This window comes from Leucoraja erinacea, chromosome 20, assembly GCF_028641065.1.
Source record: "Leucoraja erinacea ecotype New England chromosome 20, Leri_hhj_1, whole genome shotgun sequence".
NCBI classification, from domain to species: Eukaryota; Metazoa; Chordata; class Chondrichthyes; order Rajiformes; family Rajidae; genus Leucoraja; species Leucoraja erinaceus.
Window position 1 is genome coordinate 17820854 of NC_073396.1, and position 15500 is coordinate 17836353.

The window sequence follows — 15500 nt, forward strand, 5'->3', positions numbered from 1 at the left end:
GTCCCAACAATTGTCCTCAAGACCCTGAACAATGAAGACAAGTGAGACATACATTTCCTTCATCACCTTGTCACTTTGAAGAAACCCTGTACTTGTACCCCTTAGTCTCTCTGTTCTACAACATCCCCAAAAGCCTGTCATTTGCGGTGTATGTCCTGCCCTTGTTTATCTTTCAAAATAAAGCATTTCACATTCCATGTACCATTCCTTTTCTCAGTTTCCCAGTTGATCCTGTTGTAATCTGAGACCACCTGCTTGCAAATCATTCATCAGGAAACTCGTATCTCTCAATATCTCAGAGTTGTGTCATCTCTCATTATTTAGATAATATGCTTTTTGACTATTTCCCCAATTAATATACCATTTATCATATTTTGCACACTCACTTGCTTACCTTTGCTATGAGAGGATGTTTTCCCTGGCTGAAGTGTGTAGAATCAGGTGTCCAAATAAAGAGACAGCCATATAAGACACATCCTTCAACCAGAGGTGGTTAGAAACATAGAAAATGGGTGCAGGAGGAGGCCATTCGGCCCTTCGAGCCAGCACCGCAATTCATTGTGATCATGGTTGATCGTCCCCAATGAATAACCCGTGCCTGCCTTCTCCCCATATCCCTTGGTTCCACTAGCCCCTAGAGCTCAATCTAACTCTTTCTTAAATCCATCCAGTGACTTGGCCTCCGCTGCCCTCTGTGGCAGGGAATTCCACAAATTCACAACTCTCTGGGTGAAAAAGTTTTTTCTCACCTCAGTCTTAAATGGCTTCCCCTTTATTCTAAGACTGTGGCCCCCTGGTTCTGAACTCGCCCAACATTGGGAACATTTTTCCTGCATCTAGCTTGTCCAGTCCTTTTATAATTTTATATGTTTCTATAAGATCCTCCTCATCCTTCTAAACTCCAGTGAGTATAAGCCTAGTCTTTTCAATCTTTCCTCATAAGACAGTCCCGCCATCCCAGGGACCAATCTCGTGAATCTACGCTGCACTGTCTCAATCACAAGGATGTCCTTCCTTAAATTAGGAGAACAAAATTGGACACAATACTCCGGATGTGGTCTCAACAGAGCCCTATACAACTACAGAAGAACATCTTTGCTCCTAAACTGAAATCCTCTTGTTATGAAGGCCAACATTCCATTAGCTTTCTTCACTGATCTTTGGAAACCTCTACCCAAGAAATAAGTGGGGTGTCAGTAACTAAGAATATTCAACACAGAAATTGATAGATTTTTAGATGTTAAGATAATTTAGGGATGTGGCTGTTCATGCAGGATAGTAGTGTTTTAATAAATAATCAACAACAATCGTGTTAAATGGTGAAGCAGATGCAAAGGGCTAAATTATCTACCTCTGGTTCTATTTTTATATTTTAGAGGATGGAAGTTTGTAATAATATGGAGGAAGGGACAGGAAGTATTTGTCCCTGATTCATTTAGTTTAGAGGATTTAAAAGTATCCCATTAATCACACGTAAGGATTGCACAGGATGCTGGCTTTAGTACAATGCTTGAACCCATTCCTGTTCTCATTCTCCCACTGCAGGAGCACGGGGCCTAATAGTTGCAGTCATGATTGCTGCTCTCATGTCCTCCCTCACTTCAATCTTCAATAGTGCAAGTACATTATTTACGATGGACATCTGGCACCACGTCCGGCCCCACTGCTCTGAGTGGGAGCTCATGATTGTTGGCAGGTAAGAAAATGCGGCATTGGCTATTTTGCTCAATGATGCCTTTCTATTGAAAACTGCAATTATGAGAAAAGTCAATTATTCATGTAAAACAGGGTTCCCCGTGCTCATGGGAGGAATCAGCAGAATGATAAGACTCAAAATGAACACTGATGCTGTTAAACACAATCTCTCTTTGTTTCAGGATATTTGTGTTGATCCTAGTGGTGGTATCTGTTTTGTGGATTCCTCTGGTGCAAGCAAGCCAAGGTGGCCAACTCTTTATATACATCCAATCCATTACCTCCTACCTAACCCCACCAATCGCAGTGGTCTTTGTGTCTGGCTGCTTTTGGAAACGAGCTAATGAGAATGTGAGTCATTTCCTTAAGATTACTTCTACATTTTATTTTATATTGCTAAATTCAACATGGAGATGAATTAGAGTGCCTAGTATGTTGCCTCAGTAACTCTAGTCTAGTGCATTGTGAGTTAGCTGAGCCCAATAAAAGTGGATTGGTGGAGATGCCAATTCAAGTACTATAACCCTGTTATCTTTGCATTGGAGCTAAGTAAGAGGATTGATAAATTCCACTGTTAACTGCTCAAGTTAAATTTTAATTATGTTTCATTTTGCATTATATTCTGGGTTATAACTTTCAGTTCTGCAGCTGGATTTAAATTTATCTTATTTTAAATTAATACTCAGATTGGCATTTATACATCTTTGGATTAAGGTCCACTGGATTTGTTCCTCACTTTAGCCCCTGTCCCACTTAGGCAATTTTTTCGGTGACTAGGCTGTTGCCACATGGTCGTGGGATGACGCCTGTATGGTCGTGAGTAGTCTCAAGTCTCCTAGAGAGTCATAACGTTTTTCTGGTCACCGCTGGATTTTGAAATGTTCAAAACCTTTCGGTGACTGTGGGCTTGACGTAGCTTGTCTTCTCCTGTCATAGGTGCAGTCGTAGGTTGTCGCCAGGATGACGCAGGTTATCACCTGGTGACGTTGGTTGTCGCTGGGTGCTGACTTTGGTGAATTCCGTTGTCAACTACCTATGTCAATCTAACTCAACCGGCGACAGGTATCGGCGACAGGTACCGGCGACTGAATTGTCTTCAGTTGTCGCCGACAGGGTTGTTGCTTGTCGTAGTTTGTCGCGGGTGGATGTCCTAATGGGTCGCCGGTTGTTGGTAGCTTGATTTTGTTTGTTGAAGGTTGTCGTCTGTGTGGTTATAGGTTGTCGTAGGTGTGGTCGTAGGTGGATATCCTAATGGGTCGCCTGTTGTCAGTAGCTTGACGTCGACTAGATGGTAGGTTGTAGTAGCTTGTTGTAGACATTGTTATAGGGGGGGTCCAGCCGCCACTTTTCTGGTGACCTGCTACGACTGTGACAGTCGCCGAAAAAATCGCCTAAGTAGGCACCCCTTAGAGTTCCAATGATGAGATCAAGGCATTACACAAGGCATTTACACAAAGTGTATAGACCAGTTAGCCTGACATCAGTGATGGGGAAGATGCTGGAGTCAATCATAAAAGATGAAATAGCGGCACATTTGGATAGCAGTAACAGGATCGGTCCGAGTCAGCATGGATTTACTAATGAGAAATCATGCTTGACTAATCTTCTGGAGTTTTTTGAGGATGTAACTAGGAAAATGGCCAAGGGAGAGCCAGTAGATGTAGTGTACCTGGACTTTCAGAAAGCATTTGATAAGGTCCCACATTGGAGATTAGTGGGCAAAATTAGGGCACATGGTATTGGGGGTTGAGTGCTGAAATGGATAGAAAATTGGTTGGCAGACAGGAACCAAAAAGTAGGGATTAACGGATCCCTTTCAGAATGGTAGGTAGTGACTAGTGGGGTACCGCAAGGTGCTGGGACAGCAGCTATTTTCAATATACATCAATTATTTAGATGAAGCGATTCAAAGTAACATTAGCAAATTTGCAGATGATACAAAGCTGGGTGGCAGTGTGAACTATGAGGAGGATGCTATGAGAATGCAGGGTGACTTGGACAGGTTGTGTGAGTGGGCAGATGCAGTTTAATGTGGATAAATGTGAGGTAATCCACTTTGGTAGCAAAAACAGGAATGCAGATTATTATCTAAATGGCGCCAAGTTGGGAAAAGGGAAGAACAACGGGATCTGGGGGTCCTTGTTCATCAGTCAATGAAAATAAGCATGCAGGTACAGCAGGCAGTGAAGAAAGTGAATGGCATGTTGGCCTTTATAACAAGAGGAGTTGAGTATATGAGCAAAGAGGTCCTCCTGCAGTTGTACAGGGCCCAAGTGAGACCACACGTGGAGTATTGTGTGCAGTTTTGGTCTCCAAATTTGAGGAAGGACATTCTTGCTAATGAAGTGCTGCGTAGGTTCACAAGGTTAATTCCAGGGATGACGGGACAGTCATATGCTGAGAGAATGGAGCGGCTGGGCTTGTATACTGGAATTTAGAAGGATGAGAGGGAATCTTATTGAAACGATTATTAAGGATTTGGACGCGCAAGAAGCAGGGAAACATCTTCCCGATGTTGGGGGAAGTTCAGAACCAGAGGCCACAGTTTAAGAATAAGACGTAAGCCTTTTAGAACGGAGAAGAGGAAACACTTTTTCACACAGAGAGTTGTGAGTCTGTGGAATTCTCTGCCCCAGAGGGTGATGGAGGGAGATTCTCTGGATACTTTCAAGAGAGAGCTAGATAGGGCTCTTAAAGATAGCAGAGTCGGGGGATATGGGGAGAAGGCAGGAACCGGGTACTGATTGTGGATGATCAGCCATGATCACATTGAATGGCGGTGCTGACTCGAAGGGCCAAATGGCCTACTCCTGCACCTATTGTCTATTGACAATCTGCACAATCTGGAATATTTTCAGTAAAGCATGGTGCTGGAGTAACTCAACGGATCAGGCAGCATCTCTGGAGGAAATGGATAATTTATGTTTCGGGTTGGGACTGTTCCTCAGACTGATTGTAGTAATAGGGGGAGTAAACTAGAAATGAGGTGCAGGTGGGACAAAGCCAAGCAAGTGATAGATGGATACAGGTGAAGGGGGATGTTAATTGGCAGATGGATGGACAAACGTTAGAGTTTAAAAGGAGGCAATGGGTGTCAGATTAAGAGAAGTAAGGAGTGAAACGTAAAGTCAAAAGGGTGTCAGATAAGGAGAGAAGAGTAGTGCTTTCTCTCCTTATACGTATGACACCCTTTTGACTACTTTTCATCTCTTATCCCTGACAACAAGTACAAAGTAAGCAGTTTTTTTGTTAAATTAGTGCAAATGGCCAATTTTGTCCCTGCCAATGGAAATATATTCTTGATGATGGAGACGATGCTTATTCAGGAAGGATCACAGCTGCACACTCCTGGCTTGAGCAAGAGGTCTGATGGGGTTGCTTGTTCAACACATTTCAATCACCTGAACTAGTTTACATGTGATTATGAATTCAATGTAACATTGACTATGTAACATAACTGTTTGTGTGTACAGGGTGCATTTTGGAGCCTTGCTGCCGGATTTTTCGTTGGGTTTACTCGACTGATTTTGGATTTTATCTACAGTGCACCGCCATGTGGAGCAGCAGACACACGGCCATTAGTTAATAGCAAAGTTCATTTCTTGCATTTTGCGCTCATCCTCACTCTCGTCTCTCTGATTGTGATGGTGGTCATGAGTTTCTCCAGTCCAGCCCCGCAACCAGAAAAGGTGAGGGAACAGTGCAGATTGCTGAGTCTCCCAATTTGAAGAGTTCCAGTTATTACACACAGTATTTACATTCAAGCATTACAAACATGCATCCCTATTGCAAAATCTGAAGCATTAGGGAGAAGGATTTTGATTTGAGTCCTTGATAAACATTTTTGGAAAATTTCAATCATTAATAATAATCATAATTTGTGAATATGCAAGATCATGAGAGTGGAAATTGCGTGTAACAGGGAGCGCAAGTCCAGAATTACACATTGTAGAAGCAGAATGTCTGCCCTGGCTGGTTTCATGGGCAGCCCGCTGAGAAGGTCCTTTGGGGCTTTCGGCACAGCACTCACTGCTCCACGCAAGCAGCTCTGCTTTCTTCTACTCCTCCTTGTTTTACTCAGAGCTCCTGTTGATTTGGAAGCAACAGCAAGAAAGATAAGCACGAGAAAACACTGATTGGCTCTAGCCCAAGTGGGAGGAGAGTTTGAAGTGAGTCTGAGGGGGGAAAACAGTTGAAAACTGAGGAATTTGGTTTATAAATTAGGCAATTTATCGGTCAATATAAGCAAGACTGCTCTTAGTGAGTGAGCGGCCTTGTGAGTGAAGTGCCCTGTGAGTCTTTGACTCGAGAGACTTCAGAGAGGAGGCTACGCAAAACGCTGGAGCGAGAGAGACGAAAGCAGGAGATGTCAGGCAAGCTGATTCAGTGCGATGCTTGCAGTATGTGAGAGGTCAAGGACACTGCTGGTGCCTCTGCCTGCTACAAATGTGAGAAGTGCATCCAGGTACAGCTCCTGAAGGACCGTGTTGGGGAACTGGAGAAGCAAGTGGATGACCTCAGTTTCGTCCGAGAAACTGAGTCGTTCCTCGACAAGTCCTACAGTAAGATTGTTACACCTAAGGTACTGGAAGAGAGAAGGTGGGTGACGGTGGGAAAGGGAGGGAAACATGGAATGTAAAAGTCCCCGGGTGTTGTACCTCTTGTGAACAGGTTCACCCACTTAGAAGCTGTCGGGACAGAAGACGTTATTACACTGAGCGGCAGACTGGCTTGCGAAGCAGAAAGGGCTGTTGAACCAAACCCAAAGAGGCCAATGTCAGGCAAAGCCATTGTAGTGGGAGACTCCATTGTGAGAGGTACGGACAGGGGTTTCTGCGGCAACAGACGGGATTAGAGGATGGTGTGCTGCTTTCCTGGTGCCAGGATCCAGGATGTCACGGACAGAGTGCAGAAAATCCTCAAGGGCGAAGGTGAACAGCCGGAAGTGGTAGTGCATGTTGGCACAAACGATGTCGGAAAGAAGGGGATGAATATTCTGCAGCGTGACTTTAGAGAGCTCGGAAAAATCTTGAAAAGCAGGACCTCCAGGGTTGTTATCTCCGGTTTGCTTCCAGTTCCTCGTGCTGGCGAGAGCAGGAACATGGAGATACGGGGCCTGAATGTGTGGCTGAGGAACTGGTGCACGGGGCAGGGATTTCGATTCTTAGATCACTGGGATCTGTTTGGAGTAAGGGGGAACTGTACAAAAGGGACGGATTGCATCTTATCCAGTGGGGGACCAGCATTCCGGCAGGCAGGTTTGCCTATTGCTGCACGGGCGGTTTTAAACTGAATAAGAGGGGTAGGGTGTCAAATGGGATAGTCGAGGATGGAGTTAAAGGGAAAGGGTTTCTTAAATGTGTGAGCGGAGAGACAGAGGGGTGTAAAATGAGGATAGAAGCATTAGGTAGCAAGGTGAAAAGTAAAAGTGGCAGGCAGGCAGACACATCCAGGGCAAAAATCAAAAAGGGCCACTTTTCAGCATAATTGTATAAGGGGTAAGGGTGTTGTTAAAACAAGCCTGAAGGCTCAGTGTCTCAATGCAAGGAGCATTTGTAATAAGGTGGATGAGTTGAATGTGCAGATAGCTATTAATGACTATGATATAGTTGGGATCACGGAGACATGGCTCCAGGGTGACCAAGGCTGGGAGCTGAACATCCAGGGATATTCAATATTCAGGAGGGATAGACAGAAAGGAAAAGGGGGTGGGGTAGCGTTGGTGGTTAGGAGATTAACGCAATAGAAAGGAAGGACATTAGCTTGGAGGATGTGGAATCGATATGGGTAGAGCTGCGAAACACTAAGGGGCAGAAAACACTAGTGGGAGTTGTGTACAGGCCACCTAACAGTAGTAGTGAAGTTGGGGATGGCATCAAACAGGAAATTAGAAATGCGTGCAACAAAGGTAAAACAGTTATAATGGGTGACTTCAATCTACATATAGATTGGGTGAATCCAATTGGCAAGGGTGCTGAGGAAGAGGATTTCTTGGAATGTATGAGGGATAGTTTTCTAAACCAACATGTAGAGGAACCAACGAGAGAGCAGGCTATTCTAGATTGGGTATTGAGTGATGAGGAAGGGTTAGTTAGCAGTCTTGTTGTGCGTGGCCCCTTGTGCAAGAGTGACCATAATATGGTTGAGTTCTTCATTAGGATGGAGAGTGACATTGTTAATTCAGAAACAAGGGTCCTGAACTTAAAGAAAGGTATGAGACGTGAATTGGCCAAGATAGACTGGCAATTGATTCTTAAAGGGTTGACGGTGGATATGCAATGGAAGGCATTTAAAGACTGCATGGATGAACTATAACAATTGTTCATCCCAGTTTGGCAAAAGAATAAATCGGGGAAGATTGTGCATCCATGGATAACAAGGGAAATCAGGGATAGTATCAAAACAAAGATGAAGCGTACAAATTAGCCAGAAAAAAGCAGAGGACTGGGAGAAATTCAGAGTCCAGCAGAGGAGGACAAAGGGCTTAATTAGGAACGAGAGAATAGATTATGAAAGAAAACTGGCAGGGAACATAAAAACTGACTGCAAAAGCTTTTATAGATATGTGAAGAAAAATAAATTAGTTAAAACAAATGTAGGTCCGTTACAGTCAGAAACAGGTGAATTGATCATGGGGAACAAAGACATGGTAGACCAATTGAATAACTACTTTGGTTCTGCCTTCACTAAGGAAGACATAAATAATCTGCCGGAAATAGCAGGGGACCGGGGGTCAAATGAGATGAAGGAACTGAGTGAAATCCAGGTTGGCCGCGAAGTAGTGTTTGGTAAATTGAATGGATTAAAGGCCGATAAATCTCCAGGGCCAGATAGGCCGCATCACAGAGTACTTAAGGAAGCAGCCGCAGAAATAGTGGATGCATTAGTGATCATTTTTCAAAACTCTTTAGATTCTGGAGTAGTTCCTAAGGACTGGAGGGTAGCTAATGTAACCCCACTTTTTAAAAAGGGAGGGAGAGAGAAAACGGGGAATTACAGACCAGTTAGTCTAACATCGGTAGTGGGGATACTGCTTGAGTCAGTTATTAAAGATGGGCTAGCAGCACATTTGGAAAGTGGTGAAATCATAGGGAAAATTCAGCATGGATTTATGAAAGGTAAATCATGTCTGACGAATCTTATAGAATTTTTAGAGGATGTAACTAGTAGAGTGGATGAACCAGTGGATGTGTTATATCTGGACTTTCAGAAGGCTTTCGACAAGGTCCCACATAAGAGATTAGTATACAAACGTAAAGCACACGGTATTGGGGGTTCGGTATTGATGTGGATAGAAAACTGGCTGGCAGACAGGAAGCAAAGAGTAGGAATAAATGGGTCCTTTTCACAATGGCAGGCAGTGACTAGTGGGGTACAGCAAGGCTCAGTGCTGGGACCCCAGCTATTTACAATATATATTAATGATTTGGACGAGGGAATTGAATGCAACATCTCCAAGTTTGCGGATGACACGAAGCTGGGGGGCAGCATTAGCTGTGAGGAGGATGCTAGGAGGCTGCAAGGTGACTTGGATAGGCTGGGTTAGTGGGAAAATGCATGGCAGATGCAGTATAATGTGGATAAATGTGAGGTTATCCATTTTAGTGGCAAAAACAGGAAAGTAGACTATTATCTGAATGGTGACCGATTAGGAAAAGTAGCGATGCAACGAGACCTGGGTGTCATGGTACACCAGTCATTGAAAGTATGCATGCAGGTGCAGCAGGCAGTGAAGAATGCGAATGGTATGTTAGCATTCATAGCAAAAGGATTTGAGTATAGGAGCAGGGAGGTTCTACTGCAGTGGTACAGGGTCTTGGTAAGACCACACCTGGAGTATTGTGTACAGTTTTGGTCTCCTATGAGAAAAGACATTCTTGCCATAGAGGGAGTACAGAGAAGGTTCACCAGACTGATTCCTGGGATGTCAGGACTTTCATATGAAGAAAGACTGGATGGACTCGGCTTGTACTCGCTAGAATATAGAAGACTGAGGGGGGATCTTATAGAAACTTACAAAATTCTTAAGAGGTTGGACAGGCTAGATGCAGGAAGATTGTTCCCAATGTTGGGGAAGTCCAGAGCAAGGCGTCACAGTTTAAGGATAAGGGGGAAATCTTTAGAACCGAGATGAGAAAAACATTTTTCACACAGAGAGTGGTGAATCTCTGGAATTCTCTGCCACAGAAGGTAGTTGAGGCCAGTTCTTTGGCTATATTTAAGAGGGAGTTAGGTGTGGCCCTTGTGGCTAAAGGGATCAGGGGGTATGGAGAGAAGGCAGGTACAGGATACTGAGTTGGATGATCAGCCATGATCATATTGAATGGCGCTGCAGGCTCGAAGGGCCGAATGGCCTACTCCTGCACCTAATTTCTATGTTTCTATGTTTCTTCTTCTTTCCCAGATCTGTCAGTTGACCTGGTACACACGCTTTGACAAACCACCAGAGAAAGAATCAGAAGAAAATGTTGCGATAACTGAAGACACACAACAACAACCAGATGAACACATAACACATCACATCACCAATGAAGAAGACGTCATTAAGCAAGGTAATCCGCATACTGAATTCACCACCTTACTCGCATAACTATGGTATTTTGTCATGTGGCCACACAGCCTCAGTCCAGGCAGGCCCTCCATTCTCGGTCCTCGGTGGGTGAGCCTTGACTACCGGGTGGGTTCTCTGTCCTCAGTCCACGGCGAGCGAGCAGGACCAATAATCTCATTGACTCCATCGTACATATCTACAAATAACTAATCGACTCATTGACTCCATCGTACAAATATCTACATACACAACGTACATATCTACAAATAACTAATCTTCAGAAGAATAAAGAATGGCAATCCATGAGCTGACTGGTATTGATAGTACATCTGAAAGTAAACCCAATAGTAAACGCATCCCATAACAATATCGCCTAAAAGCTCTTGGACAAGGCTAGAACATTTTGCAAGGTTTTGTGAGAGTGAATGGGGTAACTATATTTCATCAAGTTGCAGAATTATAAGAAGCAAAATGGCTTCTGGGTAACAAAATAAATTTCACACAGACATTTGTAGGAATATCCAAGGCTTCCCACATAGCAACAGGAAACCTCCACATTAAAACACTGATGGAACAAAAATACTGAGAACACCTAGGAGGTCAGGCAGCATCTGAGGAGAGAGAAAAACGGTTATTTTTTATATTCAGGAACCTTAGTCGGAAAGAGAGAGAAAACAAATTAGTTTTCAGTAGTTGAAAAGATAGGGTGAAAATAAATTGTTAATATAAGATTATTATGCTATTTCATGGAACAATGAAAGGAAACAGGGTGATAGTGGAAGGTTGCTTTTTAAACTGGAGGCCTGTGATAAGTGGTGTGCCTCGGGGTTCGGTACTGGACTCATTGCTGTTTATCATCTATATCAATGATATGGATGAGAACATACATGCCATGATTAGCAAGTTTGCAGATAACACAAAAGTGGGTGGTGTTGTAGATAATGAAGATGGTTGTCATAAATAGCAGCTGGAGGGCTGACAAATGGTTAAAGGAATACAGAGATTGTGAGGTGTTGCTTTTTGGAACGTTTAACATGGACCGGAGCTACACAGTTAATGGTGGGGCTCTGGGGAGTGTTGTAGAGCTGGGGGATCCAGGAGTGCAGGTACATAGTCCCTTGAAAGTGGGGTCACAGGTAGAAAGGGTGTCAAAAGGTTTTAGGCACGTTGGCCTTCAATAGTTGAGTATTGAGAATAGAAATTGGGAGGTTATGCTGCAGTTATATAAGACGTCGATAAGGCCACACTTAGAGTATTGTGTTCAGTTTTACTCACCATGTTATAGGAAAGATGTTGTCAAGTTAGAAAGGGTGCAGAGAGGTTTTACGAGCATGTTGCCAGGACTTGAGGTCCTGAGCTATAGGGAGAGGTTGAGCAGGTAGGACTTTATTCCTTGGAGCGCAGGAGGATGAGGGGTAATCTTAGAGAGATGTACAAAATCATGAGAGGAATAAATTAGGTAATTGCACAGAGTCTTTTGCCCACCCAGAGTAGCAGAATCGAAAACCAGAGGACATAGGTTAAAGGTGTGGAGGGAAAGAGTTAATAGGAACCTAAGGGGTAACTTTTTAATATAAAGGTGGTGGGTATATGGAATGAGTTGACAGAGCAGATAGTTGAGGCAGGTACTATCGCATCATTTAGACAGGTACATGGATAGGATAGGTTTAAAGGGATATGAGCCAAATGCACGCAGGTGGGTCTAGTGTAGATGGGCATGTTGATCAGCGTGGGCAAGTTATGCCATAGGGCCTTCTATGACTCTATGACAATGCAAGTGAATGCCGTAGCTGTAGGATATTACCAGCATGTAAAGCAATAATTACAGAAATGTTGAGCCAGTATGATGACAGGTAGAAATGGCCAGTTCTGTCACAAACAGAAGTAAATGGAGAGATATCTTCCGGGAATACCAACTTTTCAATCAAACTTTACACATCCCAGTATTTTCCGGCATTTTCTGCTTTTATTTCAGGATGTTTGCATGTTCTCTAGTCACAGGTGCGGACAACTGGAAAGTAGCTAATGTTCTTTTATTTAAGGGGAGATATTGAGAATACAGGGATTCATAGGTGATATCTTGCACCAGTGGTAGGGAAATTATTGGAGAGGATTCTTTGAGATAAAATTTACTCATATTTGGAAGAGAATGGGATTATTTGACCAGTCAGCATGGTTTTGTTTGGTATCCACTATAGGACTGAGGCAGGTGAGAGACTGGAAGGCGGTATGGATGGCGATGAAAAAACGTTTGGTGGACAGGATAGGCAGGGGTGTGGTATGCAGTGAGGGAAGCCTGTTGGATTGAATTGCATTTATTTTCATGTGAGATGCCTGATTGGTAAGATGGTTGAACTCAGGGATAGGTACTTGCGACTAGATGTTGTAGACATTACAGAAGTCTGACTTAAGAGATGGATGGGACTGGCAGCTCACTCCTCCAGGGTACAGGTGCTATAAAAAGAGATAGAAGTGCAGGAAAAAGAAGAGGGGGCTTTATTGATTAAGGAGAATGTCATGGCAGTAGTCAGAGATGACATTACTGATGGTTTGTCCAGTGAAGCTATATGGGTGGAGCTGAGAAATAAAAAGCTGAAAGTTACTTTGTTGGGGAGTGTACTTTCCCAATGTAGACAGGGACTGTTATAGTGCAAAAGGTTTAAATGCGGTGGAATTTGTCAAATGTGTTCAGGAAAGTTTCATCAGGCAATATGTAGAGGGTCCTACATGAGAGAAGGCAAAACTTGATCTACGCTTAGGAAGTTGGGAAGGGCAAGAGTATACAGCGTGATATGGGTTAGTTACAGAAATGGGCAGAGAAATGGGAGATGGAGTTTAATCCGAGCATTAAACTGCGAGGTATTGTACTGCAGCTGTCCGTTTTTTCACCTCTTTTTTAAATTTTTGTTAGTTAAAGTGTTTTGTTCTGGAGCTCTAGTCTTTTTTAATGTGGGGGGGAAGGGGTAGGGGGAAACTGCTTTTCTGGGTCCCCTGCTGGTCGGGGAGGCTGCTTTTCTCCGGGCAGCACCTCCGACCCATCCTCGCGGCCTACCAGCGGGCCTGGAGCGGCGTCTCCTGTCGGGACCGGACAGATCCTCGGCTTCGGCGGCGGCACAGCGCTGGAGCGTTATCGCGGAGGGGGTCCGGGTCACCTCGGGTCGGGTCGCCTCGCTTGGAACTCCAGTGAGCTGAGACTGCCGAGAAAAACATCGTGGAGCTACGGTCTGTGGAATGGCCAGCCGCGGGCGGTGGCGCTGAACTTTACATCGGGAGCCTGGGATCTCTCGCCGAGATCGCCAGTAGTGGAGCTCCATCCAGCGCGACCTGTCAGCTTCAGAAGCCAAGGTCTCGAGTAAGGAGGCGGCCGTTCCAGGTTTCCCAAGCCGCTGTGAGGTTTCTCTCGAAGCCGGAGCACCATCATCCGGCGAGAACGGCCTGGAACATCGGGCCTCCCGTAAAGGCGACAGCGGAGGCCAAAATAGGCCTGACTATGGGTGGACATGGGGATGGAAACTGGACTTTGTGCCTTCCCTCATAATGGAAACCATTGGTGGGGGGATATTTTTTATGTTTAAATTTCTTTATTATGGTCATGTCTGTATTCTTTTTTTATGTGCTGCATTGGCAATAAGTATTTCACTACACCATTTGGTGTATGTGACTAATAAAGAACCTTTGTACCTTTGAACATTTAATAAGGGCCTTGGGAATGTTGTATATGGAACGTGCTGCCGAAGGATGTAGTTGAGGCAGGTACAATAACATTTAAAAAGCAATTGGAAAGATATATGTATGAGAAGTTTTGGAGGGAAGTATTGACAAATGCAGACAAATAGGTCTATCTTAGATGTGACCTTTTGGTTGGCATGGACAATTTGGGCTGAAGTGCCTGTTTCGATGCTATATGACTTTATGATTCGAAAAGGGACCATGAACAGAGAATTCCAAGAGATTCTGCAAGTATCACCCTGTAGCCTGTGACTTCTCCCAACATTGGCAACAACTCCATCATTCAGTGCAGCACAGTAGTGCAGCCGTAGAGCTGCTGCCTTACAGCGCCAGAGACCTGGGTTCTTTCCTGACTATGGGAGCTGTCTGCATAGAGTTTGCGCATTCTCCCTGTGACCGCATAGGTTTTCTCTGGGTGCTCCGGTTTCCTCCCGCACTCCAAAGATGTACAGGTTTGTAGGTTGATTGACTTTGGTAAAATTGTAAAATTGTCCACAGTGTGTACGATAGTGTTAGTGTATAGGGTGATCGCTGGTCGGCATGTGCTCCAAAGTGGTGGTCCAAAGGGCCTGTTTCCATGCTGTATGTCTGAAGTCTAAAGTAAAGTCAGTTATCTTATGAACAGTTTAAGAACTTAGTTTTATATTCTTTGGAAGAATAAGGGTTGATCTTATTGAAACGTAGAAGATTCGGAGGGGTGGGGTTGACCAGTTTCTATCAATGGATTAATCTGGAATGAGGTCAGTTACAGGATAATGGGGAGTGTGGTAATTTCACAATGAAGTGCACAGGAATTTATTGTTGCAGAGTGTGAATCTTTGGAATTTTCTGCCCTAGGGTTTGGAGCCCAGATAAATGAAGCCCAAATGAGGCCCAAAACTGTACTCCCAATGCAGTCTCTCTGACCAGTGCCTTATAAAGCCTCATGATTACTTCACTGTTATATACATCATCCATTACTTTTAAGGAAGGTGTAGTTACATTTTTGAAAGACTGGGGAATTGAGATGAAGAATAAATAAAATGGTAATGGATGAAATGGTGACGCTGCGGTAGAACTGCTGCCTTACAGCATGAGAGACCCGGGTTCAATCCTGACTATTATGCTGTCTGTGCGGAGTTTGTACATTCTCCATGTGACCTGCATAGGTTTTCTCCCGGTGCTCCGGTTTCCTCCCACACTCCAAACACTTACAGGTTTGTATGCTGTATGAAGGAACTGCAGATGCTGGTTTAAACCGAGGATAGACACAAAATGCTAGAGTAACTCAGCGGGACAGGCAGCATCTCTGGAGGGAAGGAATGGGTTTATTCCTTCTCTCATTCCTTTCCAGAGATCTCTTATGCTCTCCAGAGATGCTGCCTGTTTCCGCTGAGTTACTCCAGCATTTTGTGTCTATCTCAGGTTTGTATGTTAATTGGCTTGGTAAAATTGTAAATTATCCCAGTGTATGTAGGACAGTGTTAGTGTGCAGGAATCGCTGGTTGGCGCGCACCCGATGGGACGAAGGGCCTGTTTCCACGTT

The 15500-nt window shown here is 44.1% G+C and overlaps 1 protein-coding gene across 4 annotated transcripts in view; it reads left to right on the plus strand.

Annotated features, from left to right (window-relative positions):
- Window positions 1-15500, plus strand: part of LOC129706845 (sodium/myo-inositol cotransporter 2-like) — a 69866-nt gene that overhangs the window by 53348 nt on the left and 1018 nt on the right. For all 4 annotated transcript variants that reach the window (XM_055651401.1, XM_055651400.1, XM_055651402.1 and 1 more), the window contains 4 exons: window positions 1546-1696; window positions 1878-2046; window positions 5169-5384; window positions 10100-10247. In XM_055651401.1, the coding sequence (XP_055507376.1) occupies window positions 1546-1696; window positions 1878-2046; window positions 5169-5384; window positions 10100-10247 (684 nt within the window). The remainder of the gene's footprint in view (window positions 1-1545; window positions 1697-1877; window positions 2047-5168; window positions 5385-10099; window positions 10248-15500) is intronic.